At 43.1% G+C, this 27987-nt stretch overlaps 1 protein-coding gene across 3 annotated transcripts in view; it reads right to left on the bottom strand.

Moving 5' to 3' along the window:
- Positions 1-26184, bottom strand: part of BMPER (BMP binding endothelial regulator) — a 244370-nt gene extending 218186 nt beyond the window's left edge. The window contains exons 1-3 of one of the 3 annotated variants that reach the window (XM_003279194.3): positions 25714-25943; positions 25102-25374; positions 23957-24042 (exon numbers count right to left, since the gene is read on the bottom strand). In XM_003279194.3, coding sequence (XP_003279242.1) covers positions 23957-24042; positions 25102-25234 — 219 coding nt within the window. In that variant the 5' untranslated portion in view covers positions 25235-25374; positions 25714-25943. Of the gene's footprint in view, positions 1-23956; positions 24043-25101 lie in introns of all 3 variants that reach the window. The other 2 variants (XM_030796374.1, XM_030796375.1) reach the window with 2 other exon arrangements.
- Positions 26185-27987: the final 1803 nt, after the last annotated feature.

Genomic DNA, 27987 nt, shown 5'->3' on the forward strand with positions numbered 1-27987 from the left:
CTGCTCCATCACCCAGGCTGGAATGCAGTGGCACAGTCATGGCTCACTGCAGCCTCAACCTCCCAAACTCAAACGATCTCCCATCTCAGCCTCCAGAAGTAGCTGGGACTACAGGCATGTACCACCACACCTTGCTAATTTATTTTTATTTTTATTTTTTTGTAGAGACAAGGCCTGTGTTTCCCAGGATGGTCTCAAACTCCTGGGTTCAAGTGATCCTCCACCTCGGCCTCCCAAAGTGCTGGGATTATAGCTGTGAGCCACTGAACCCAGTGAGATTTCATTGTTTATCAGCAGTTCTGATCATTGGAAATTGTAAAATGAAGTGATGACCTCTCTAGAACATTCGGTCAGGGGAAATCCTGAGCAAACGAGCATGAACTCACAGAGAGGAGAGAATGCAAGCTTGTACCTGCTCCAGCCTGTCTCCTTTGGACAAAGTCTGTTCTCAGTCTCTTGGAAAATAATAATGGAGCATGGGTAGGGGGGCCCTGAGATAGCCCAGTGGTTGCCAATGGCAGTATTAAATTTGATTGATGATTTATTATTTTAATTAAGCTTTTGCTTGCTCATTCTTCATTACTGATAGTAAAATTGACTTCCCCATAACTCTTACACAGAAATATCTGGAAGAAAAAAATAAAAGGCAGTTTGGGCAGCCACAAACCCTAAGTGTACAAGTCCAAGGCTCTGGGTCATGTCTCTCAACTCAACAGAACTTGAAAAAAAATAGAAAGACAACGTGAAGAAAACCATCTCTAAGATGAAGAACATGAAGCTGAAAGGACAAAAGACCCAAACTCCCCAGCAGAAAGAAGTGGTTTCACCCAAGACCTCTTTCCCAACTGAGTTTAGTCCAAGAGATGGGAGGTGTCAACTGTGGCCTTTGCACGATATACCTCAAGCCTTTAACGTAAAGTGGCATTTCCAGACCTTTCTGCAACCCCAACCTCCACTGCTTTTGCAAATCCCTTCCATAGTCAGGGCCACAAACAAAGCTGATCCATCTCTAACCAAACAATGAAGTAACATACTGTTTTCAGGCAGGTTGCTGGACAATTAAGAATAATAACACCTGACATTTATAGAACATCTATTATATGCCCCACCATGCTGAACATGTTTTGTGTATTTTGTCATTTAACCCTTGCAAACAAGCCGGAAGAAGGCACTGATTTACCTCCCACCACATCTTATAGGTAAGAAAACTGAGGCACGGAGAGGTTAAACGGCTCACTCAGGTTTACATAGCTAGCCAGGGCAGAGATTCAAATGCAGGACTCTGATATCAAAGCCTATGATTTCATCAGTGTGCTATATAGCTTCATTTAGAGGCTAAGTGAGCCACCTTTCCCTTGCAACTAAGAATTTAAATGCTTGCCTTTGTTAAGCACCCCATTTTCAGACCTTTATAAACCTTGGTGCTTTATGGTTTCATTTTGAATACAGAAGTAAAAATAGTGCCTTTTAGGAAAGACAGATTAAGTCTCTGACTTAAAAACTCAAAACAAGTCCCAGTCTCTGAGTGCCTGGTCATTTGCAAGGCTGACCAAAACCTGGACCCAAACCTGCCAAGTCCTCTCATTTCTTCTTTGATTTGAGCAGAAGGGTGTACTCTCCTGGGAGGCTTGCAGCATCCCACGGCCATAATTTTGTAGACTTAATGTTAAAATGTCTTGCAAGAACATCACGCAATTCATTGCACTCCATCTGGGAGTGTTATTCTTTTTCCCTCCTGTCTAGGCTCAACGAGTCTTTACCCCAGAGACCCAGGCCCTGGCAAACACCGCCTCCTCCAGCCCAGCTCACAGTGCAAACTCTGAACAAAGCTGCCCTTGAAGCCCGAACATTTAAAAAGACTTTATGAAGCCCACTGGGGCCCCCCGATTATTTTGCAACAAGTCATATCCCATGAAGAAATTCACTTCTCTGCAACACAAAACAGAGGGAGATTAAAGAAAAAGGCAGGGGGGTGGAGGAAAGAAGTAAGACCCCCGCGGTTCTGTCTGGCCAGAATCGTGTCTTTTAGTACCCATATCCCCTACAAAGATGATGTTCTGATGATATATGGCCCTAATACATCACTAAATGACAGTGTTCTCCTGATCCTATACCTTGAAAATATGACATGTGCCAGCAGAGGCAATGGGGGATTAATAAGGAGGCCCTTCTGATATTTACGTTACCTAACTATTCCATTTTTTTTTTAATGGGCTTTAGTTTGTTGGAGGGATTGTTTTGGGTTCTATTCTGTTTAAGGGTTTAGGTCTGGCTTTTTTTTTTTTTTTTTTTTGGCTTTTTCAAGAAACTCATGGAACAAAGAAACACAGGCCATTAGAGTGTCCTGGCTGCTCAAGTAGAAGTCTGATTTAAAACAGGGCAGTGTCAAACAGCTCCTCATTCTGTTTACTCATATTTTGAAATAGAACCAAAACATTAGAGATGGCAGAACACACAAAAAAAAACCACCAAATAAAAATAGTAGCCCAAAAGAGAGTAGCATTGCCTGTTTTTTATTAGACTGCACGTCGTATAAGCAAAGGGTCTGCTGGCAACGGCACATTTGTGTAACTGGAATGGAGGGAACACGCAGAGCCAGGGATCGAGTCCCATGGGCCCTGCCACAGATGCAGCTCTGCCACCGTGCTCTGTTCCCAAAAGCAAACCAAAAAAACAACAGGTAGGTTGCATCTCACTCTGCCAGGCATGTGAACCGAGAGGGTTCATGGTGGTGTCCTGCCTTTACTGGGCCCAAATGCCTCAGTCAACCCTTCTCTCTTCCTGACAGAAGAGACTCCAACAGCTGGGATGTGGGATGGGGTCGGTGCTGCAGAGAACACTTCCAAAAGACTCCTGGGAAGAATTTGCAGGCCAGGGGTGAAGGAGAAGGAAGCCCTGCAAAGCAATGCGGCTTTGCATGCAGGAGGCCCGGCTGCCTCCTCAACAGCTCTGGTTGTTTTACACTGCTGGGCGCCCTTCAGCACATGATAAATAATAAATCTGCTTCTTCCTCTGCCCAAAAGGAAAACAAAAAGGAAAGGGGTGATGAAATTCTATGAATATTTTTATACCTTTCTGGTGAGTTCTTTTGAACTAAGTAGAAGATGATGAACCACATTTTGGGGGTCCAACTCCAACTACCTGTAGGATCCAGGGCTCAGAAGGCATTAGTGGGGCTTTCCAGTCCTGGGGTGACAGTGCAGAATCTTCTGGCCAGGTTAGCAGGGATTTTGGAGGGAGTGGGGAGTGGGGGTAAAGAGTTTAAAAGTGGTAATAATATTAGGTAACTCCATAGGAAAGCTTGAGACCTGACATTAAAGAAGGTGATAGCTGGAGATATTATTTTGACAGCCCCTTTCTTGACTTACTGCAATATAGGAAGATGGGCTGTCTGGTATCAAAAGAAAGATGACTCAATGGACCTTTTAAATATGCATAAAAATGACTCACTGTCAAGGGTAGAAGAGTGAGCACGTACAAATCACAGAAACAAAATGTCTTAGATTCCCTTGGCAATTGGTGGTGGCAAAACCACATCTTTGTGAGGCCAGCCCTGGAAGGTTGTCACTCTTGTCATCAGCACATGTGTCCTTCCTGGATAACGTACCTACACTGAACCCACCAGGTCCTCAGGTGTCCCTCATTCCTGTGGGTCAACAACAAGCCACAGAGCCAATGAAACAGAAGATTTTTCATGGATTGCCCCGTGAAAGCCCACGCGCTGTTGGGAGTTACAAAAATACCTGATCTTGACAAGTAAATGGAGCTGACATCCATGGGAATAGGCAGGGCAGAGGAGCCACTCACAGCCCATCTGTCATTTTGACAAAGCAACTTTCTGGTCACCAGTGAGACACTCTTAAAGACATCTGCACAATTGACCCTGACCACCAGCAATCACAGAGCCTTTCAAAGGTACCCCTGGGACGAAAAGCCGATCAGCTTTAGAGCTGGATCCTGCAGTCCTCCCTCTGTGTAACAGTAAGAGCGGGGTGACATCTCAGTTGCTGGAAAGATCTCTGCTCCCAAGCTATATTTACATTGGTACCAGGTTGTCCAGTTAGCCCAAGTAATGTCAGGTAGGGAAGCAAGGGAATAGGAGCTCTCTAGCTGGTTAGAAGTTCGTAGAACTGAAAATGTCAGCCTTGGACAGCGTCCCCTGTATGAAGGCAATTCTGTGAGCTAAGGTTTGTCTGACTCATTCACCAAGGCCATTAGCACTGTGTTCTCTTCACCAAAGCTTTCCCAAGGGTCACATGCAGATGTCAGAAAAAAACTGGAGAAGCCACAGATTTATTTCCTCGGTTTAGAATGTAATTTTAATCCACTAGTGTCCATTTGCAAACTCATTAAACCATCAAAGAAAGCCAGATTTGCAAATAATCCATTTCTGAGATTAAGGTATTATAAAGAAACGAGAGTGGCCAATTACACACAAAACATTATCGACATAAACTTGTTGCTGAAGGGATTCACAACATGTGCCCATTTTTAAAAGGAAAATATCAACCATAATTAGAACCCTTAATCATTAATTTTAACAAGGGTTCCATCGCAAAACGGCTTCCAGAAGCTTTAGCATATCTAAAATAAGGCAAAAGTTTCTGCAGAAAAACAAATGGCTATTAGAAACATGTGGCATGGGGCTATAAACTTGGATTTTTCTGCAGGTTAATCACTGCAGATTTCAGATCTATCTGACTAAAAATCCACGAATCTGTTTAACCAATATTTTTGAGCCCCTACGGCAGGCCAGGCACTATGCCAGGTTTTGATGGGAATAGAAAATATAAATCAGACACATCTTCTGCCCTAGAAGAGCTTACAATCCAAGAGGGAGAGAGACTAAAGCATAAACACAGCACAGGCACCTCCCATGTTGCAACATGAGGGGCAAGAAGTGCTGGTTACCAGCTCAGAGAAGCTCAGACGCGAGGCAGGAATCGTCAGTTTTGACCAAATTCCACTGCCACAAACTCCTTGAAATCATCCAAAGTCTCTTGGTTCATGGTCCACTGAAATGAGCCTTTAAAAAGTTCTGTTAAACAATTATCTCACTGAGACAGAATCTGACCTACATCTGTCAGCATTTGGAGATTGACAATTCACAAATGAATCTCCTATGATGACATTCCAGTGCGCTCCAAGTGAAGTGTAGCACCTTCACCCGGTATTTTGAGCAGTAGAACAGTTTGTTTCACATATATCATAGGAAAATAATGGGTGCTTATCTTGTGCCATGATTTTCTTGCTCTATGAAATTGTAATATTTAACACACTTTGCTAGTCTTTCGTCTATGTTTTAGGTAAAATATAAAACATAACATACTGGATTTTAACTTACATTCTAAAACCAATAATTATCACGCTACCAAGTCTACCATGAGTGGTAATATCTATTTTTAAAAAACAGTTTTCTACAGGAAATAATTTTATTCTAGAATTATATTGCTCATTGCACAGTTTGTTATGATTACACTAGTGCTCATTGGAGACGACTTTTCATCTTTCAGTGGATTTGTTTAGTTTTCCCACCATCAAACTGATACCCAAAATAATGTAAGCTATGAAAAGGGCAAGTCATCATGACAGAAAAAGCAAAGTTTAGAGTACAAAGAAAAGTTCATCATTTATTTTGGGGAAAAGAAATCGTTAGATCTTCAAATTACCAAATCAAAAAATTAAACCCAATGGCAAAGATGAATCCGCCCAACAAATATGCACTGAATGAGCCCAGCATTGTCCCAGGTACTGAGGGTACAAATGAACATGGGAAGGCCATGTCCTCACAGAGCTGACGTTCTAGCAGGGACAACTGCAGGGAACACACCCACGCATGATCTCATGGGCACTGGGGAGGGCTCTGAGAAAATCAAGTGGGACAAGGGAACAGAATAACAAGGTGTGAGGCTGTTGGGGACAGTGATCAGAAAAAGATCCTTTAGGCCGGACGCAGTGGCTCACGCCTGTAATCCCAGCACTTTGGGAGACCAAGGCAGGTGGATCGCCTGAGGTTAGGAGTTCAAGACCAGCCTGGGCAACATGGTGAAACCCCCTCTCTACTGAAAATACAAAAATTAGCTGGTGGCACGTTCCTGTAATCCCAGCTACTCAAGAGGTTGAGGCAGGAGAATCGCTTGAGCCCAGGAGGCAGAGGTTGCAGTGAGCCAAGATTACGCCATTGCACTCCAGCCTGGGCGACAGAGCAAGACTGCGTCCTCCCCCCTCAAAAAAAAAAAAGAAAGAAAAGACCCTCTATTAAGGAGACATTTACTCCTACACCTCAGTGAAGGAAGGAAAATACGTCAATATATTGGATATGTGTGCTCCAGGCACTGGAAAAAGTAAAGCTGCAGTGGAGAAGGGGTTGGGTATCCCGCAGGAGTGAGGAGGAGCCCAGCGCGCAGCTGGAGCACAGTGAGACAGGAGGGCGTTTTGGGAGCTGAGGCCAAGATGGCATCCGGAGCCGCAGCGTGCAGGGCCCTGTAGGCAGTGGTTATTCTTCAAACTGGATTCCGGGTGAGAGGAGAAGCCACGGGAAGATTTTGCTCAAGTAAGTCAAATAACTTGTATACTTTCAAATGGTCACTGGTGGATAACATATTGTCCGAAGTCAAGAGAAGTAACAGTTAGTTAGAAATAACCCAACATATTTTCAAGACTATACTGAAAAAGGTGCTAATGAATTGAACATGGGATGTAAGAGGAAGAGGAATCCAGGACCCCATGGTTGATGGATGGCCTGAAAAAATGGAGCCATGCAGCTGATGTCACTGGCTGGAGCAAACTAGGTTTAAGGAGTGGTGACAAAGGAGATCTCCATTCAGGCCACTTTCAGTTTGAGATGCCTGCTCAACAGCCACGTGGAGACACCAGGTAGACATGTGGACAGATGCAGCTGGACTGGAGGTGGGTGTGCGGGAACATAAATGTGGAAACTATCAGCATACCAGTGGTTTTAGGCAATGCATCTGTATAAAATTGCTTAGGGTATGAATATAAATAGAGAAAACGTCTTGGCTGAATCCTGGGACCCTCAAATATTTAAAGTTTGAAAAGATAAGGAAGATCCACCAAAAAGAAAAATAAACCAATAAAACATAATTCTTATAAGTCCATCACACAAATGCTGAGAGAGCGCCATATGTATGAGTCCTTACCCACATAGACACATAAATGTGTGCATGAACAACTGTAAGTGACCCTGGCTGCAGTCATTACATTAATTCAGTGACCACCAGAGGTCACCTTCTATCAGCACCTGCCACTGTGCCAGGTATTTTAGCAACCAAGATACCCCAGGTTGGGAGGGTTGCTACCCACTACTTGAGGCTCACAGGAGAGGCTGCCTAGACTACTGCTGGCCACTCCTTACTCCCACTACTACTAATTATCACACCTTCCAACCTACGTCTCAGAGGAAATCTGATTTGACTTAAGTTTAGGAAAATTCTGGTTGGCTAGAAGAGCTAAGAATTCCAGGGAAAAGGTCTAGGACCAATGTCCCCACAGAAGAGGGCACAGACCCACTAGAGCTTAGTGACCAAAGGCTGGGTGAGTATCACAGATGGGTGTGTGTGGCAGAGGGGACGTTAAACACTTGGGAGTAATAGAAAGAAAGGGAAAGGGAAAATCTCTCAATTTAAGTTTTTCTTCTCTGTTATACTGAGTCCTGAAGCCAAAGCCTGGGAGTGAACAGAGTCCACAGTCAGAGGCCTCTTATAATTATGTCTCATGCCAAAAAATGTGGCTCAAAGCTAGGACCGTGATACTCATCTACAGCAGGGTAACTAGGATCCAAGGATCTAGGGAAGAGTCTACACATACAGGCAGGCACTGGCCAAGAAGCAGAGAAGCCAAGACCCCACAACCATCTTGGGACTCAAGTCTGGAAGCAAGCAAGAGACAGAGGTCAATGGAGAAACAAGCTAGCAATGTGTTGCAATTTTGGGATTAGTACTCCTCTCTGTACTTTCAACATAATATTTCCTTCCCACATATTAGAAGGCTGTTAAAGTTTCCCCTGGGCATCATCTTCACCAGGCTAAATTATATCAGCACATCACCATTAGTAAAAAAAAAAATATTTACTAACCCCCACCTGAACACTTGACACTGCTCCAAGCTAGCCCGTTAGCTAACCCAGTAATCCTTCTCTTGAGCCTTGGGTCAAGATCACAGGTGGGTCTCCACCAGCTCTCCACCAGATGATCCAGTTTTGCCTAGATAGCAGTTCCACGTGGCACACTGAGGGGTGTCCAAGGGAGAGAATACAGTCATGGGTTCTTAGTTTCTGTTTCTGGTTGGGCCAGTAAAGCCCCTTCCTCATCCCTCTTTTCTGCTTATCACTAGAGACCAAAACTAAAAACCGTGACTTCAGGATTCTAAAAGCCTAACACAAAACAAAACAGAACAACAACAACAACAACAAAATAAGGTGAGTTGGACAAGCTCATCCCTACAAATGTCTAACCGCCATGCTGCATGGAGGAGGAACAGCCAGCCTGCTGTAATGCCTTTTGTATATTTCAGTATCAGGCTGAACTCAAGAATTAAAAGCTGAGACTGAGAAAAACTAGACACAAAACTTGGGGAATGGTGACATCATGGAATTTCTGCACTAATGACAAAGAAAGAAAATAACATGGTAAAAAATAATAAGGATGGAGATGAATCCCTGGAACAACGGAATGCCAGGCTAATTAAAAAAAAAAAAAAAAAAAAAGTTTAAAGGATACCCATTTGAAGTATGGGAAATTGTCCGGCAACATGACCAGAATTCTGTGAAGGTGATGGGAATCAGAGCCTGGTCGGCTTGACTTTACACTCTCTCTCAGCAGGGAAAGAAAGGTGTGGGCAGAAACAGGGCAGCAAAAGGGAGAGAAGAAAACTAAAATTTCCCAGAATGGCTTTATTCCGCACAAGGAAGGAACCTGCTGGCTGTTAAGTTGCCAGCCGAAGGAAACAGCTTCTTGCAGAGGTTTTGAGAAGTCGAAGGGGTTGGGGTGAAGTGGGGAGCTGGATCCCGCTTCACCTGGCCCTCAACTCCGCATTGTTTGCGTCTGGTTCCTCCAGATGCGGCTGGCCCACTAGGTCAGTCATAAAACCCTGGGTTTTGTGTCAGATTGCTCCATCTAGTTGGCTCATGCTGAAGAAGCAACAAACATAACGTCACGTCAGCTTCGTCCTGCAGCTGCTACCCATCCCAGAAAGACCACAGGAAACAGAGTGTATCCCTGTGGGAATCCATTCCATGAAGAGACTGGCAGCAGCCCAGCGGGTCAGCCTGTCCCACCCAAAGGCGCCAGGCAGGACCCTACCTAACTGGACTGCAAGGACTGTTGAAAACATAATCCCCAGGGAAGCTACTTGCTGGGTCTCTCTCACTGACCCCGGGGGGTATTCTTTCAACCCTTGTGGTTAGGTGACATTCTCTGAAAGAGCTCTGTGGATTCTGCCTGAGATGGGACAGAATTCTGGTACTTGAATTGCAGTCCCAATTCTCGCTGATTGCAGTGGGACTTTCGCCTTGCTTTTTCTTTTCTGAGCCTTAATGAGCTCAACTATGAAGCTGGTTTCTTAAGAATGCCGGCCCTACCTCACAGGGTGGCTTTGAGGAAAATGAAGTTTGGACTATCCCCAATTTATGAATACAGTGTTTGTTCGCAAAATATCTATTAAGACTTAAAGTTTGCAAGGTGCTGTTCTAGATATTTTGATCATGAGAATTAGATGCTATTCCTACCCTGAAGAAGCTTCAAGTCCAGTAGAAGAGAAAGTCATGTAACTAATCAATAAAAATTTAGAGGAGAGAGGAGTAAGGGTATAATAAAAAGGTAACCAATATAAAGTCTTCAAGGAACAAGTGAGTTCATTCTGATTGGGTGACTAAAGGAGTTTTGATAAAGATGACATGAATAGGAAAAGAACACTTCAATAAAGACAGCTAATGTGCAAGATAATTGTGTAAAATTTCCACGAAAGCAACATTATGTAAATGATAGTTGACCTATTATAAAGTTTTACATCAATAACAGAATTTCAACTGTACCTAACCAAGATTTAAATATAAACATATATGTTTATGTTTATATTCATATACCCTTCTCTTTCCATTACATGTCAGGTAGAAAGAGTGTTTCAAAAATTGGCCGCTGCATAAAAGTCATTGGAAGGGTTTATTAAAAATGGAGCTTTCTGGCCAGGTGTGGTGGCTCACGCCTGTAATCCCAGCACTTTGGGGGTCCGAGGTGGACAGATCGTAAGGTCAGGAGTTCGAGACCAGCCTGACCAACATGGTGGAACCTCGTCTCTACTAAAAATACAAAAATTAGCCAGGCATGGTGGTATGCACCTGTAATCCCAGCTTCTCAGGAGGCTGAGGCAGGAGAATCACTTAAACCCAGGAGGTGGAGGTTGCAGTGAGCCAAGATCGCACCACTGTACTCCAGCCTGGGCCACAGAGCAAGACTCTGTCTCAAAAAAAAAAAAAAAAAATGGAGTTTCCCTGGTCTGCACAGGAGCCAGCCAGACCTACTCCATCAGGATCTCTGGACCAGGACACAGGAAATCTGCATTTTTTAGCCTTCCCCGGTGGTTCTTACACACATTAAAATCTGAGAGCCACCACTGCTGGGCCCCTGGTGGGATAACAGAAAAAACTAAAGGCAAAATTCTAACCACTGACTTGTTAATGACCTACAACTGTATGAGAGAAGACAAGTAGCCAAACTGGCTCCTTGAGGGAGGAAGGGGCAGAGGCCCAGGGAAGGGGATACATCAGGCAACAGAATTGTGTGCCCCTTGTCACTAGTGTTCAGGCTCCATTGTATGGGCCCCCAGCACACATACACAACTATTAGTTTCATCACACATTCATTCACACTTTCATTTAAGATTCTAATGATAGAGGGTAGTTTCCAGACTAAAACCATTATCCAAATGTTATATAAATACATATATATATGTATATATGTACACAGACACATAAACTTATAAAATCTGGCACAGTCAAGGAATAACAGGTTGCTCTGACTAATTGAATATTCCAAACAAGAGTTAATATCTCTGGCTTGTATAAGTTAATCAATTTTCAAAGAACTTTAAAGCAATAAAAGACATCTAACTTCAAAACTATCTCAACCATAATTTAATCCCCTTCTCTTCATGTAAAAAGTACTGCTCCTGTCTTGCAATGCCTCAGGATATTATTAACATAAATGCTCAATAAATGTGTGCTGAGTTTAATGACCATCAATCAATCATTTGCCTACTCCAGTCCTGCAATGCCATTCCCACATTTCCTGCAGAGCTCCTACCATGTGCTAAGCTGAGCGCTGCTTCTCCCCTCCCTCCCCCAGTCCCACCACCCTCAGAGGGGTCTTGAGGATATATACAGAAGAGCCCATTAATTCAGTTGGAGGTTCACAGATTGAGAGGCATTTTTACTATGCCACCACATTTTGGCTTTAGTTTATGAACCCAGTGCAAATTCACACTGAATTTAAATACCCCCTCATTCAGGTACATTGCAATAACCTGGAGGATTATATATCCCTTGCAATAACCTAGAGGATAAATATCTCCCTTGAAAAAGTCTAAAGTCCTCAAAGCATACATTAGGTTGAACCACATAAAACTGCTGCTCCTATAGGTCAACATCAGCCAACTATCAAAAATTTCATAACTCCAAAATCTAGGGACTCCAGATTTGTGTAACATGACCCATTAGCATGTAAAGTAATTTAAGAAATTTTTTTTGCCCTTAGTCAGTATATGGTTTATATGAAACAAAAAAAAAGTTCACAGTTTTTAACAATCCCCCTACACACACATGCACCCATGGAGGAAAAGGAAGCAACACCATCTGGTATATGCATTTCCAGCACATCCCAGCAGGGAGATAAAAGGGCTGGTTCCTCCAACAGAAGCCACCCTAGACTAATGAGATGCACAAAAAGGGTAGATTCCTGCCCCCTTCCCTGCCAGCCAGCTCTTCCACAACTTCTGATTTGAGTCACCTCTAAGGGACAAGGAATTTCATCCTGGTACTCATCTATGTGCTAATGGAGCTGCAGCTAGCTGACCTCTGGTGGGTCCCACTGGGCACCAGAATCATTGTTTCACATGTGCTTGAAAACAGGAAATTACCACAACTCAAGTCTAATGGGCCCCATTCCCCCCAAGGGGCATAAACACAAGCCCAAGGCAAGACCTTAACTGTTTTGGCATAGCGGCTCCCAAGTGGGAGAATATCTGCTTCATCTTTCATGTTCTCTCATTCAGGAAAATAGTGTTCCCCTGAGACCAAAAGAAACACTGCTATGTGAATGTCTTGATGCTACTGCTTTTACACCATAAATCCACAAAGCAGGAGAGACCCAGCAGGCTGTGAGTGTCTCTGGAATTCATGAATTTCTGGGCGGTAAAGGAACAAAATGAGGCAGGCTTTACCGGAGGCAGAAGCTGCAAGCCCCACAGGCCACTGATGCGGAGCAGCCTCTGCTCTCTGAGCAAAGGGGGAGCAATTTTAGTATCTTGGCACAAATGGCTCTGTTCAATTAGAAAATAATGGAAACTGGATCCCCCAGTATCTCTTAATAAGATATGGAGCAATCAACATGGCGAAGAATGAAAATGTCATTCATTAATGTTATTGCTACAGTCCATAGACATGCCTCAAAGAGGAACCTCAGAAAATAGGCTTTTAAAAGGAGAAAAGGGGGAAGAAATTAAGATCAAGATCCTGGCCAGGTGTGGTGGCTCACTCATGTAATCCCAGCACTTTGGGAGGCCAAGGCAGGAGGATCGCTTGAGGACAGGAGTTTGAGACCATCCCTGGTGATAGTGAGATCCTGTCCTACAAAAAATAAAAATAAAAATAAAAGATGCTAAAAATGTTTCTTATAGAGGCCCAAAGAAGTGGAAGAGCAGCTTTGGGTTTTCATACCTCCTTTCCATGGGCCAAGCTGTCCCTACTAAAAATAGCCTTCCTGAGGTCACCCACAGCCAAAGAGGCCAGTAGTGCCACCAGAGTGGCCAACTGACCACACAGGGCCTAAAAATAGGGTGCTTGGCCTATGCCGACAGCATTAGCAGCCATGAAAAATCATCTGGTCAAATACTATATATGTGACCAAGAATACAAGAGTTGTTTTGGAAAGGCGTGTTTTTATAAGTTAAAATGCGATGATCATTATCTTCCTTATTTGTATTCTGTCCTTCTCTTTGAAGTGTCTCTGGGTACCATCATTTATCTGCAGATCCTCACCCAGAGTCATGTTATGTCTATTCCCTTGAAGCAGGGCATTTGGGGGACATGCTGTGGTCAGTGAAGATACCACCCATCCCGCCCTCTCATTTTCTCTCGCTGAGTTACCTGCATGAAACCTTACAATTGCCCATTAGTTTACAGATCTTTGAACTTCTCATTTGGCAGAGGTAGGTCAGTACCACCCATTACCTAACATTAAAAAAAAAGAAAGAAAGAAAGCTCATTACACTACACGACATGTACATACAATAAGGCCTTTGTCCTTAAAAGAAAAACATAATTTTCAACAGAGTCAGCTACCAGAAGCCAACAGAGCTAACATCCAAAACCTAATATAAACATGAAGGCTTGTGTCAAGATTTCAGAGTTAGTCTCACTGAAAGGGGCTGGAAATGACTGGAGAATGCCAGCTCCAGGGTTCAGGAGACATTTTTCATTGTGACTTTTTGAAAGTGGAAGCCAGATCGTCCCAGAACCTTCCTTGTCTATACCTCCTGCCTTGTCGGGGACATTTCTGCTTTTGACAACAGTCTACTTCTATAAAAGGGAATGTTCCTTTTATCACAAATAAGAGCAGATGTAAATATCAATATGATCTTATATTTTCAAATGTGATTACATTCCTTTCAAAAAAAAGACAGTGTTTATGTAATGATTATTTAGGATGTCTTTTATAGAGGAGGTTGACCTTCTGTGATAAACTTTCTGGGAGAATCATGTTTTGGAACTTGGAGTTCCATTCTGGGGGGGAGCTATCCCAAGTGTTAACAACCCCAACTATAAACAGGAAACTCCAGTCTAACTCCCACTCAAGTCCCAAGGTTGTGGACCTCTTGCTGAAGCTACGGAGCTGACGGAGATGACCACGACGAGGTTCTTACACTTTAAGACACCATCCCTTAAGACGTGAATTCGCCCAACTCACTACACTACAAGGCAGAACATGCTATTACCGAGAAGAAGAAGCAGCAGGCTCTTAGAGGAGTTGGCAGGACTTCTAGTCCCAAGCACAGAAGGCTGTATGAATGTGCAGGGCCTACATGTCCAAATCCAGTCACACCAGTTCATCTGGGCTTGCCCTTTCTAGAAGGAGGCCCGATCCCACAGGTATGCACTAGTGCCTGTGGTTTGCTGGAAAGCAGGATGCTGGCCACATCACACTCTTAAAATGGAGAGGACTCAGAAGCTTCAGGCTCAGCAGGCCCACTGGTCACTAGTTTTACATTTTTGCCTCCTACCTGCCACTTCCTGATTTAATGGCAAGGACTGCAGAGGACAAGTGGGCCTCACTGAGAAAACCACACTGTGTTTGTAAATTGGCACGAGTTAAGCAGGCGAAGCTTTGAAAAGAAAAAATAGAGGAGCAACTCATCTTCCTAAGCCCCAAACAGTACCAGGGTTTCCCATCTTTAACAGAAAAGCAGCAGTCACCTCTTCTGCCCTTCCACTGTCTACCCTGAGAAAAATTCAGAATAAACACATTTCATAGGTGTTGACAATAAATTGCCATACATACAGTCCATTTAATTTAAAGTATGGCAAAGGCAGTCATTCCATGACACTTCAATGGTGGAAGTAGCTATCATTTCTAAAGTGCTGATCATGGCCCAGACCATGTTTTTGAGAATTTTTCATGCTATAACTTACAATTCTGACAAGAGCCTCATGATGAAGATAGAGATGTTGAGATACAGAAATGTTAGGCAATTTACGTAAAGCCATACAACTATTAAAGGGTAGAAATGAGAACCACTAAGCTATCGTTCCCAAAGAATATATTCACTGAATTAGTTGCTGAAAAGTGGTTTATGGCATACACTTCACTTTCTTCTATTCAAGTTCTTGCCCCTAATAACAATGTCATTTACACTGTTTACAAACAGCTTTCACACGCATCTTGGCCTTTAACCCATTCCCATCACCCCAGTTAATGTCCACAGCCAATCACTTAAGTCGGCTGAAGGGCACATACCACTGAGACTTGTCCCAGACTTCACAATGAAGGCTCAGAGAGGGTAAGGTGTCTGCTCAGTGGTGCACAGCTACCAGGCAACCAGGTGAGACTCAAACCCATACAATCAGACACACATACATTCAGGCCCCCACACCACAGCTGCATTTCACTGACAAAATAGGCTTTAAACATTTCATGAGAAAAGAAAATATCTTACCCGAAGACCTAGAATTTAAGACATTAAATTATATCATAATATTTTTAAAGCATCATTAACAGTTTAATAGAGCAAACTTAAAAGTTTATAATAGTAAGTTTTTATATTAGTCAGACTCTTTTATATTATTGCTTTTATTCCTAATAAAAAAAATCCCTCAATGTGGCCTGGTCCATTTTACATTTAACTATAGAAACATTCCAATGACGTTTGCAAAAAGCATATTACTGTTATCCGTGAAATTAGTTTTGTTTGGGTACCTTTTAAAATTTCATGTGGTATTTATTCACTTTTGTTAAGATCTTTTAAAGTCAAAGTTGGGAAAATTTGTGATTTTTGCATTAAATTTTCAAAATCCCTACAGCAATCTTAGTTTTGGATTCCTGCCAACTGGGGATCCACTGAATCTCATCTATGATCAATTCAATCCCATGTGCAAATACGCAGGGTCTGGGGAGAAGGGACCATTGTTCATTGTTTCAAATAGTCCAAGAAGATGAGAAAGTTCCTTCTTTGACATTCTCCTAGAATCTTCCAGTTCTTTGCAATGTTTAATGCCACTAGTCTTTGTCTTCTTCAAATGTCTTCTGCCTTGGCATGTGCCTTCCTGGTTCTCCTCTTGCCTCTATAATTTTTCCATCTCTTTCATAGGTTTCTCCTTTTCTATCCTTCTCTTAGATATAACCCTTCTTCTAATTAATATTATAGGCCCATTTTTTTAAAATCTCAATTTAGACCCCTCCCCAAGGCAAATAATTTATTCCCAAAGTTTTGAAGTTTATTTCTATGCAGACAGGTAACAAATTGCTAACCTCTAGTCCTGATTTCTCTATACCAAACTCACAATCTTTTAAGAGCCTACATGGCTTTTCTACCTTGAAGGTCTATCAAGCCCAACACATTACATCTAAACTGATTACTCCCCGCCCACCCACATGGCCCCTTCTCTTCCTACAGTGTCTATGACATTGGCTAGACTTCTCAAAATTCTCTTCAGTTTTTCCCATTTCTCACCTCTGCCATCTATTTTCTTGCCAAGCGCTATAAACGTGGGCTCCAAAACACTTCTGCAAGACTAGTGGTTCTCAAAGTCATGGCACGTTGGTGCACTTTTTAAAGGTGAGCCACCCAATCCTGATTAGTGTATAAAAATTGTGCTAAAGGCCGGGCACGGTGGCTCACGCCTGTAATCTCAGCACTTTGGGAGGCCAAGGTGGGCGGATCACGAGGTCAGGAGATCGAGACCATCCTGGCTAACACGGTGAAACCCCGTCTCTACTAAAAATACAAAAAAAATTAGCCAGCCTTAGTGGCAGGTGCCTGTAGTCCCAGCCACTCGGGAGGCTGAGGCAGGAGAATGGCGTCAACCCGGGAGGCGGAGCTTGCAGTGAGCCGAGATCATGCCACTGCACTCCAGCCTGGGCAACTGAGCAAGACTCCATCTCAAAAAAAAAAAAATTGTGCTAAAACTGAGCATATATTACTATCATGAACATACCTACCAGACTGAATAATTTACCAAATGGATCACGCAGCAGTGTAAGGCAGGGTGTCACTGTGAGTAAAAGGAGAGAGCTGGTGCCCCAAATGTAATTTCGAGAGTGAGCTCTGGGAAGAGAACTACTCTATTCAAGTAGCAGTGCCCTGCTCTAGAGACACCAAGTGACAAGCAAAGTGGCTGTGCTACTAATCACTCCACTGTAATTACTGCTGCATTTTAGCAACTGTGTCTTGTTGGGCATGGTTTGGAGTCTATCAAAATATTCTAATTTTTTCAATACCTTTGGTATTCACATAAATACTCTAGAACTGGAATGTAGTCAAAGAAATTCAAAAGACTGAGCAACATTGGTTTATCTCAACACCTTCTTTCCATTCCCACTGCCCACCCCTACTCCAGGCTGCTTGCTCTCACCTGACCACACAATATCCCTGCAGTCTGTTGTCCAAACTTCAGCCTCTTCACACTCTGTATATCCCGTACAAAAGCTCCTAGAGACCTTTATATAAAATGTATTTTATTGTGTCATGTGTTTGCACAAAAATATTAAGTGGCTCCTCCCAGTTACATGAATGGAACTGATATCCTTATTATTACATGCAAGGTGCTCCCCATGCTGGTTCCCATGGAGATTCTAACTCCAGCTCCATCACAGCTTTGGGCACAATAGACGCTGCCATTTCCACAGTCCCAAGCACACTCTCTTTGTGTCCTTCCTCCAGCAAGGCTTTGCCTGGATCATCTTTCTTCTCGCATCATGGTCCCAGATACCCTAGTCAGAATTCACTGGCAGCCCCCTTAGTACATGGGTTTGAGTCTATTACAGTGCTTTTCTGTCACTCCTATAAAATTTCTTATTAATATATGTGTTCGTCTCCCCCATTAGGCTGTGGGCAAGAATCTGTCCTGTTGGTCTTTGTCTCCTCAAAGTTCCCCAGCCAGCACAATGCTTCAAACACAGAAAGGGCTAAAAATAATAAAATAAAATGGAAGAGGGGATGAAGTGTGGAAAGAAGGAAGAAAGAATAATATTATTGAATTTATAACCTGCTATCCCTAGTGCCTTGAGTGGTGTTTTATAGAATTAGAACTGGGAGTCAACAGGTCTTAAAATATACACCCAGCTCATTTGCTGATCTTAACTAAGTTCAACAAGCACACTTGACCTTCCAGTGCCATGAAAGGTGGTGTTACTCATATTCTTTTATAGCACAAAGGACTCAATATATCATCATTTATACAGAAGGGCCATAGAAGAGGGTGTGAAAAACTGATATCCTTTATTTACCCAACAAATTCATATTAACTAGTTTTATTTTTCCATCATTTTTGCCTTGCCTGACTTTTCCCATTATCTCCTATTCTACTGCCCTCCCCCTATTTGCATTCTAGTCTGGGGAAGGGCTCTCTTTCCTCAACATTATTTCCTACACTTAAAACACAATTTACTGTTGATACCCACAGTCAAGTCCAGTACCTCAAAACAAAATAAACAGTGTTTGAAATGGGATGGGAAGGGGAGCAGTGAGTAAGTAGGCAAAAAAAACATACTAGGTTCTGGAAAGGGGTCGAGAGCCTTCCACAAGGTGGGCCAGGAAAATCCCCATGATGCCAAGCCACTAGGCAGTTTTTCCAGAATTACAGTGCTACCGAGTCCCAACCCAATCCCTCTGCCAATAAAAGTACAAGTGAAGGTGACCCCACAGGCATAGAAATGTAAATACTCTGCAAGAAAGCAGGCCCCTCTTCCACGGAAAGTCGGTTTTGTTTTTTGTGGGTTTTTTTGTTTGTTTTTTATGTTTAATGGAAAGCGAGGGGAAAACTTACACCAGGGCCCAAAGATCACTGGGATCACTGCACCAATAAGGAAGCAGCCTAGATCAGCCCAGTCCAAGCCTGGAGGGACAGAAAAACTCACTAAACATTTCTGACAAACCTTGTTCATGCAGTTCATGCATAACAATGGGTGGGTTTGCCATCATTATCTCTATGTCTCATCAGTCGTCCCTTTTATCATTTTCTTTTGAAACTTTGCATCCTAGTCCACGTGAGGAAATAAGAATTTTTAAAAATAATGCCATCATCAACAACAGCAATAAAAAATCATTACAGAGTGTTTACTCTATGCCAAGCCCCAGGCCAAACTTTACGTGCTACATCTCATTTAATTCACGTAGCAACTCTGTGAACTAGATGTTGACATCCATCCCACTCTCCAGATGAAGAAACTGAGGTTTGGAAAGGTGAGGTAGTTGTCTCAACTTCACCACCAGTTTGATTTTAACCCAAGACTGTCTGATGTCTGGGCCAAAATTCTTTGCCAAAATGTTATGATGCCAGCCAAAACCCATGTCTTCCATAGGCTTTCCAAATTCTAGACAGTTTGGGTTGCAAGATCAAAACCACTATAACTGCCTCCATAGAGAGCCTACATTAGCTCTGTGCAGGTTGAAAGGACTCTCTGAAGCTCTTGAAGGTATCTGTAGAAGTTTTTAAGTAGTAAACATTTCCAGCAGAGGGAAACTCTGGTTTAGCAAAGAAGGAACTGACTTCACATCCCAGTTCTGTCTCTTAGTAACTGTGTGATCTCATGAGACTTGCTCTACTTCTCTGAGCCTGAATAAAGCATGGACAAGAATAACTCTCAGAACTAGTCTTTGTGAATTTGCCGACACAATCCTATACATTAATTTTTACCTTTCCCAAAAATTGTTCTGTTGAAAGGTAACTGGTCACATCACCTTCTAAACAGAGTAAAAATAAATAAATCTGATTGCTTCCTTAGTGAGCATCCAAAGTCTAGAAATGACCTGAAACAACTTGGAAAAAGCATGGCAATCTAAGTATTTGTGCATATACTGAGTGCAGTACCTCTTTGACCACATCTGGTCTACTTTATATCTTCTCTCTTTCTGTTTCATACATGCACACACACATGAATTGAATCCTCATGCAATGTTATCTCCCTCATCCTCAAACATGTGCCTAACACTTGTTTAGATAATAGATATCTATTCTCCAGCCAGTTAATTTGAACAACGAAGAACATGAGGATTTTATGGAGATAAGGCACCAGAGAGAATCTAAGATGCTGGGAGCTCCTTGTTCAGCGATATTAGATTTTTGTGATTAAAAAAGTAGAAGACAGCAGACAAGGTCTCTCTGTCTTCACTATTTGGTTGGCTCCAAGACAGGTGGAGCCCTGATTCTTGTAACATTGAATTTCATGTTGCTTTTTATGAGCAAAGGGTCCATTTCTACATTGCACCTCTGGATTTTAAAGAGGAAATTTCAACCTCGGAATAATGTTTTTTGCTGAACAAAATGTATGCCAAACTAAGCTCTGACTTCAGGTTTTCTGAGTCCCAGCCTCCAAAGTTTTCTCAGGTTTCCAGCACTGGGCCCAACTCACTGGCTCCCGCCATGTCCTCCTATTCTACAGTTAGGTGGAAAAGGCTGAGAAGATCAAGCACCACTTCTCATGTGTGCTTGGTGGACCTAGGGATGTCCCAAAGATCAGAGAATGGCTTCAGTTTCATTTATCTAGGTGTGGCTGGCTCTCTTCTCAGCTGTACTCCAGGGCAGGCACCAACGTGTTTTCCTAGACATTATGGGAAAAATAATTCTAGCAAGAAAGCAGGGAAAATATCATACAAAAACAGTAATAAGTGTTGGCCTCCTTTCCTCGGCCCCATAAAAGACCATTTTGTAAGGTGGGGAAAAGTTATGCTTTGCTTTCTGACTAAACAATAAAGCACATGCAGTTTAATCTAAACTGCCTACGCAGTTCCCTAGATTTTAGGACCATGATCCAACTTCTCACCTACCCCCTTAAATAGATGAACTGAAGCTTTTTGGGCCACACACTTTAAAACGAGATTCCATCACCCTAACAAACCAGTTATTCTTGGACTGGGACTGGTTCTGGCAAGATGCTCAGGTCTACGCAGAGGATGATAAATGAGAATAAAATTATTCAGCTCTGCTTACAGTGGCCACTGCGCCCACTGTCATCCTCAAAAACTCCACAGAAATGAGCTCACTCCAACCTTTGAAATATTTCACAGCTTAAAAGTTTAAATCAGGCCAAGTTGATTTTTGTGGGGTTTTTTTAAGTTTTTACTCTGTAATTATATACAGGACTTTGTGCCACCTATTTCCTCCCAACTGTAACATTTTACATCCTTTTTAAGCATACGTTGACGTTAGCTTTTTATTTCTTTTTTTTTTTTGTACATGTTATGAAATAAGATATGAGCTTATACTCAGCCTTAGGTACCTTTCTGCCAAAAGGCTGGACCAATACAAACTAAATATGACTATTTTCTTTATCCAAAGTACAGTTGAGACTATTACATACCCTCTTAATGTACATACATAAAACCAGCTAACCACTAACGCTCCCTGCAGGTCAACTGAAATCATAACGAGATTTTCCTTTCATATAATGCGATTAACAAATGTCAACTAACTGAACTCCTGAAAGACTCAAAAGAAAAAACAAAATAACCCAAGGAACGCCAAAAGGTAAAATAATTTGGATGTTCTTTCTATTTTCTCCTTACTTTCTCACGTCTTTAACTCAACAAATAGGCTATTTCTTATGGTTATAGGCATGTGCTCTAGAGGCAGACAAAACTGAGATAGTTTCACCTCCACTATTTACTCAAATGCAACCTTCACAAGCTACTTAGCCTGCTACGCCTCGGTTTCCTCATCTGTAAAATAAAGGTAAAAGCCCTCAAAGGATTTTTGTGAAGATTAAATGAAATAATGCAGGCTTAGATGAGGCCCTACAAGCAAAAATAAAATAAAATAAAAATAGTAAACATAAATGTTTACCATTGCTATTATTATCAGTTTGCTAAATAGGTCTACCTTCCAGCCTAGGTACAAAAATGCCAAGTAGCTTCCTGGCTGTCTGGAGTGCTTTGAAATCCATGAACTGCAGTGGGTTCTTGGAAATGTACAAGAGTGTTATACAAAGAGATAAGTGGTCATCCATCTATTATTACTCAATTTTACCAAGTCATTACAAATGTTTAGGAAGCAGCAATGACTGTGACAACTTGGACCCCATAATTCTAAACCCCTGCAAAGGTCATGATAACATATCACGGAGCCTTTCGGCCAATGAAAGAGCTCTGTAACGGGTGAAGCTGATAGCCAAAGTCCTAATATTACATATTTAGAAAGGATTTCTGACAGCACTCACCCAAGGCAGATACCTACAACTGTTACTTAAATGTTGAAGACATAAATAAACCTACTGCCCTTCTGAATTTAATTGATACTTTTCTGTAATAAATATCACTCCCACTTGAATTCCAACTGATGCCTCTTTTCAGATTTACTCTTTACCTTCAAAACTGCAGGACTCTAACATCTATCTTCTTATCACTAAGTCTCCACTTTCACAGAAAGGCACTGTTTTTAGCAGGGGTAGGAGTACTGAAAAGGGGGGAATGCTGTGGGGAGAATTTCTCATAATGTTATTTGGGAACAGTTTACAAAACTCAAACTACGTACGTAAACTTTACAAGTAGTAATATTGCTGAAGTGAAAAACAATATATTTACATGGGAAGCTCTCAGCACATTTAAATATTACTTGGTCAAGGTAATTTCCTCTGAAATCTTAATAGATTAAGATAAAATAATTCGCTCACATTATACAGATAAGAAAAATTACAAAGGAAGATTAAACACACATACACACACACTGCATTTGTAAATCTGCAACTGAGTCAAAATTTAAACTGAAAGCTTCTTTTCAACAAATTATTTAGTAAAAGATCATCAATGAACACGGCAACCCATAAATACGCAATCATAATACACCCTCTTTCAGCTCTGTTTTATTAATCAGCAATATTTATTGTGTCAGCAAATGCAGTGCGTTTTTACTTGTTTCTGTTGATTTCCTTAGTCTTCCGAACCTGATAATCGTTTGATACAGCCATTTACCTTCACCCAGTTATCACTTCAAAACATTGACCTCAACTCTTGTCATGAAAAAGTTTAGGTAGTATAAACTCAGATGGCTTGGCTTTTGCCTAAACCGAAGTGAATTCCTTCTCCAGTTCCATACAGCATGCTGATCTAGTAACAAGTAGTCCTCTATCATTTTGGGGCTTTGCATTTGACTGCCTTAATGTATTTCCAACAAGGTTTTATAACGTGTAGTTTCTAACCAAATTTTGCCAAAAGTGATTGGCATGTAAAACACTCCTAAGCAAAAATGTTTATCTTGTAGGTCTATATTTTGTCTCAGAAATTCTTATTCACATTACTTAATCTCCCCCAGGTGGTTACTTATTAGACTTATCATTAACTACTAAACTAAAATAAATGGAAACAAATTATTTTTTGAGTCTTCTAATCACTGATAGTGTTAACTAAGCAGCTGACAGCCAAGTGTCATTCTCTATTAAGGATGGAATTGTCCTTTCCAACTCATGCTTCCAAATCAGAAATAAAGACAGTATTTGAGAGTTTAGGGTAAAACAGGCAAAGAAACCCAAGAAAGAAATCCAGAATTACATCTTGTCCTCATGTTTGTTTTTTGTGGCTGTCACCTCTCTTTCCCTTTGTCGCATACCTTATTCCTAACCTTCATACTTAAATCTTATCTCATCATTTTCCCACTGAGCTTAGATGACAGAACCAACGCAGAAAGTTTTGTTGTCCCAAGGATTTGGTTGTAGTAATCATTACCGGAAACAGATATTACAAACTATAATTTTCACTGAGATGTCATACAAAGCCTATCTGAAATTTACTTCTATAAGGATGATGTCAAAGATAAGAATTTCCAGCTGGATGAAATGGAAATTGCCAAAGTCCATAAAACTCAGAAATTAACTGGATTCAACTCACAAACTATGTACAGTTATGTGTAATTTTGTAATGATAAAGACAATTTGTAAGATCTGGTTATATTATCACATTTAATGGATTCACCTTATCAGAGAGAGCAATTGAGTTCATATTACCTGATCTCCACACTTACCAAGCAGACACACATTATGCAAGGGTTGTCCGTGATAAATGGAATCTGGAGGACTTCCCCTTCATTTTCACATTTTGCAACAGAACCTGAAATTCAGGGGGAAAAAATGTTTCATTTAAAGTTAGCTTAGTAGTATGATTTCAACATTTAAAATTTTTACACTAATCCTTTTTGAAACCTCTACCCGAACTTCAGAATTCTTATTGTGGTTTAAATTATTAAATTCACCAAAGCAAAACCCCTGTCCCCAAACTCCATTTTCAATAATTTTATTTAAACAGGTTTAAAAAAGAAAAGACTATGATATAAATTACCTGTTCTCAGATGGTCTAAGCACAATTCCAAGTATTTCACTGGATTTTTAATAACATTCCTTTATGAAGATATTTCAACTAAGCACACAGCCCCATACGCAAATAAATAAATAAATAAACCTCAAATTGGGGCAGATTTTAAATTGACCAAAACTCAGAACTGTGTCAATGAACAGGCCTTTCTATGGATCTGTCTCGCATTGTCTTAGGTTTAAATCACTTTTTGAAACGCAATCCTCTTTTCCCTTCTCTTAGAAATTGACTCGATATTTTCTTTTCTGCACCAGGTGTCAGTAAAGTATGTCCTTCAGAATCGCAGCTGAGGTTTTCACCTGCCTGAAAACATATAATTATTATATCCCGCTATTAGTGCCCTTTTTAAATGATAGTTTCTTTAAATTCAAGGTCTTGAGAGCCAGTGCTTTAAAAAGCACTCCTAGCACAGTGGATGTATTGCAACCCCAAAGATGAGAAAGGAAGATGTGCGGAAAACTGCACAAATTTTTTTCTTGAGTTCTACAGAGAGAGATAAAGATTAAAACAAAAGTTGAGGAAAACATTAAAAATAAATAAAATAATTTCTCAAATTCAAATAGAAGAATGTCTATTATTACTACATTGAAGGCAGCAGCCTCTCAGCCCGCAACCTCTTCACCTACTCCCAGCCTTCCCAGCCCTCCCGGGGCTTCGCTTCATCCCCATCGACCAGCGCAGGGCAAGCGCCAAGGTGCGCGCTCCCCACCCTCCCATCCCCGGGGCAAGCCAGCGCCACCTTTCCCAGGTACCAAACCCGCGTCCCGGAGGGCCGGTCCCTCCCGCCCCCTCCCCTACCTGTCAAGAAGGAGGAAGCCAGAGACATGGGGAACCCCGAGCAATTGAGTAGCAGCAAGACGCAGCAGGTAATTCCAGGCGAGCGCCGGCAGTAACGCTCAGCCACAGCCCCGACGCCGGAGAACCAGAGCATCGTCACCTGGAGGGAATCCCTGGCGACTTCAGGTCCCGCGCCGCCGCCTCTGCTCAGCTGCCGCAGCTCTCAGTCAAAAAGGGCTCTCAGCCGGCGTGTCGGGAGACAGTCGGCGAAGGAGGGAGGCGGGCGCCTGGGAGCTGGGGGGCGGGGGGGTGTGAGGGAGGGCGGGGGGAGAGGCGAGGGGTGGGGGGCGCCCGGGGAGGAGGGGTCCTGCGGCCAGGCTCCACCGATGCGGCTTTTTTCTTTTCTTTTTTTTTTTTTTTTGAGGGAGTTGCTTGCAGTGGCTTAGCAGTCAGCCCCTCCGCGCCGGAGAGGGCGCCAGGAGGAGGGGGTGTTGCGGCAGCCGGAGATAGCCTGAGAGGAGCTGCGGCGTTGCCGACTGCGCACTGCCGCTCAGCCGCCGCCCGGGCTGCCGCTACTGCTCCTGGGGCTGTCGGTGTCGCTGCCGCAGCGTCCTCCACTCCCGCACTCCCCACCTCCTGCCAGCCCCGCCGGCTCTCGGCCCGCCCGGAGCGCGCTCGCTCCTCCGCGAGAGACGTGGGCTCACCGGGCGCCTCCCCGAACCCGCTGGGGGCGCCCGGGCGCAGGAGGGACTGCGCGATAGCTGCAGCGGGAACTCTCTCGGCCCAGCGTTCAGTTCCCCAGCCCCTCCAGGGAGGCTACGGCCCCGGGGCGCGGACCAGAGCCGGGAAGGCGCGTCTCCACTGTACGGCGAGCGCGGCGCCTCCTCCCTTTCTTGGAGGAGCCCCGGGGATGCCGCAGCACTAGCGCTCAGGCCCGGGTGCCCTAATCCTGCGAGGGAGCAGCAAACGGGACACAGGGGCGCCCCACCACCCTGCTCGCTCCCGGGTGCCCCAGCTTTGGGAAGGAGCGACACACCCGGGGCAGTAGGGCCCCCGCAACTTTTCATGCCCTGCTTTGCTTCCCTCTGGCGAGGGCGCGACAGCGAACTCAGGGGGCTGAGCGGACTGAGGGGCAAGTGGCCTTAGAGATCAGTGTTCGGTGCTTATCTGTCTGCGCGTCCTGACACTAGGGATGACCGAAGTTAAAACACACACAAGATCGATTTAAAAACGTACCGAGGCAAAAGACTTTCGCCCTTAAAAAAAGAACAGTCGCTCCGAGACTCCTCCCTTCCAATCTCGGGCGGACCGGGGAGGGGAGGTGGTGTTTGACTAATCATTCATTCACCCGAAAAGAGGGAGGGACCCCCGCCCCGCCGCTAATCTCTGGCTGGGGCCGCCGCGCGGCCGCCTCTGCAGCTCAGAGCTCCGTCGCTCCCTCAGCCCGGCTGCGCCCTCTCGCCTCTGCAGCACTGGGTGTCGGGGAGTCAGCTCCTGTGATCCCCCTGCTGAATCACCTCCTCCTGCCCACGCAGTGGCATCCTCTACTCAAATCGCAGAGATAATTTTTGAAACCAAAGTACGAAGGCGCGAGGTGGGAGTGAGGGACGCTTGGCAAGTGTTAGGACCTGACGATCAGCTAGCTGTCCTTGAGCTCACGGTGGACCACCGACTTCCTGTGTCCAAGAGTTGAAACTGGGTCCCCACGGAACGGACCTAAGGGTCTCCAGGCAAAGTGGGTTGTTTCTATTGTGGAAACTATAGCTTTGAAAATAAATGAATCTGTTTGCTGACAGGTTTAATCTAGCTTCACCTTAACCCTTCCCTGCCTCGTTGACTGTTTATTTTATTCGTTTTTTCGAGTGATTTGGAGACTTCACTTAATTAGTGCAACATTGCCAACATCGTAACACACCGAGGAGCTGATCCGAGCACGTTGCTCTGACGTGGGAAAAATAAGAGAAGGGAAAGCTGTCATTAGCTTAGCATGCTCCATTTCCCTCCCAAAATAGATTCTTACAGTAAAATTTAAATTAAAAGAGAAGGCTGATGTGTGATTCCTTCCCTCCCTCCCCCCACCCAAATAAAGCCATAGCCAGGCAGCTTCTCGGAAAGCAGTGTGTTTATGTATTTACTAATCATAAAGATAATATGCAAAAAGAGAAAAATCTCTAAATCCAGCCTTACTTTCCAGGGACTCATTAAAAAATAAATAAAATTAAAATTAAAAATCAAATAAATAGAAACCTTTATTGCTGCAGATAAGTACAATCAGTTGAAACCACTATCTCCTCTATCTAAAAAGATTGTCCCTGGATGAGGCTTTTAGATAAAGTTGTTTATCATAATTTAATTATGGAAAGCCGAAGAATAAGGAAGCTGGGAGACCTTTTGTTGCCTTAGCCATAAATTTGGATAAATGCATGCTATGAAATTGCAAGACATTTGAAGAGTGTGCCTGAGTTACTTTGATATGCCTTCCCTCCCTGACACCAGCCAAACATCCTTAGAATTTGCATGACAAATTTCTTTATGACAGAATCTAGCTGTGTGTGGCATTTCCATAATGTGCAGCATGGTGCTTTGGAATGCACTGTAACTCTCCCTGTAGGTGCAAACCCAAAAACCACCTTAAAAACATTTTCATCTGTCTGAAAGTTTGCGAAGGGGAAAAATGCACAGAAGCCTTTGGCAAACCTGTCTCTTCTTCCTGTTTGTTATAAGCCTCTGCCACCAGCGATTTCCCTTGCTGCCTTCTTGGCAAATGGGCCCCGCTTCCGAAAGAGCAGCCTTTTCTCCAAGGCCTTATCAAGATGTTTTCCCATGCATCTACTGCTGCCACCACCCCTTCAAGTGATAATCTATCAGCTGACAACTGGTCTCTGTCTACACAAAACAGAGATATTC

Source organism: Nomascus leucogenys, chromosome 17 (assembly GCF_006542625.1).
Source record: "Nomascus leucogenys isolate Asia chromosome 17, Asia_NLE_v1, whole genome shotgun sequence".
Lineage (NCBI taxonomy): Eukaryota > Metazoa > Chordata > Mammalia > Primates > Hylobatidae > Nomascus > Nomascus leucogenys.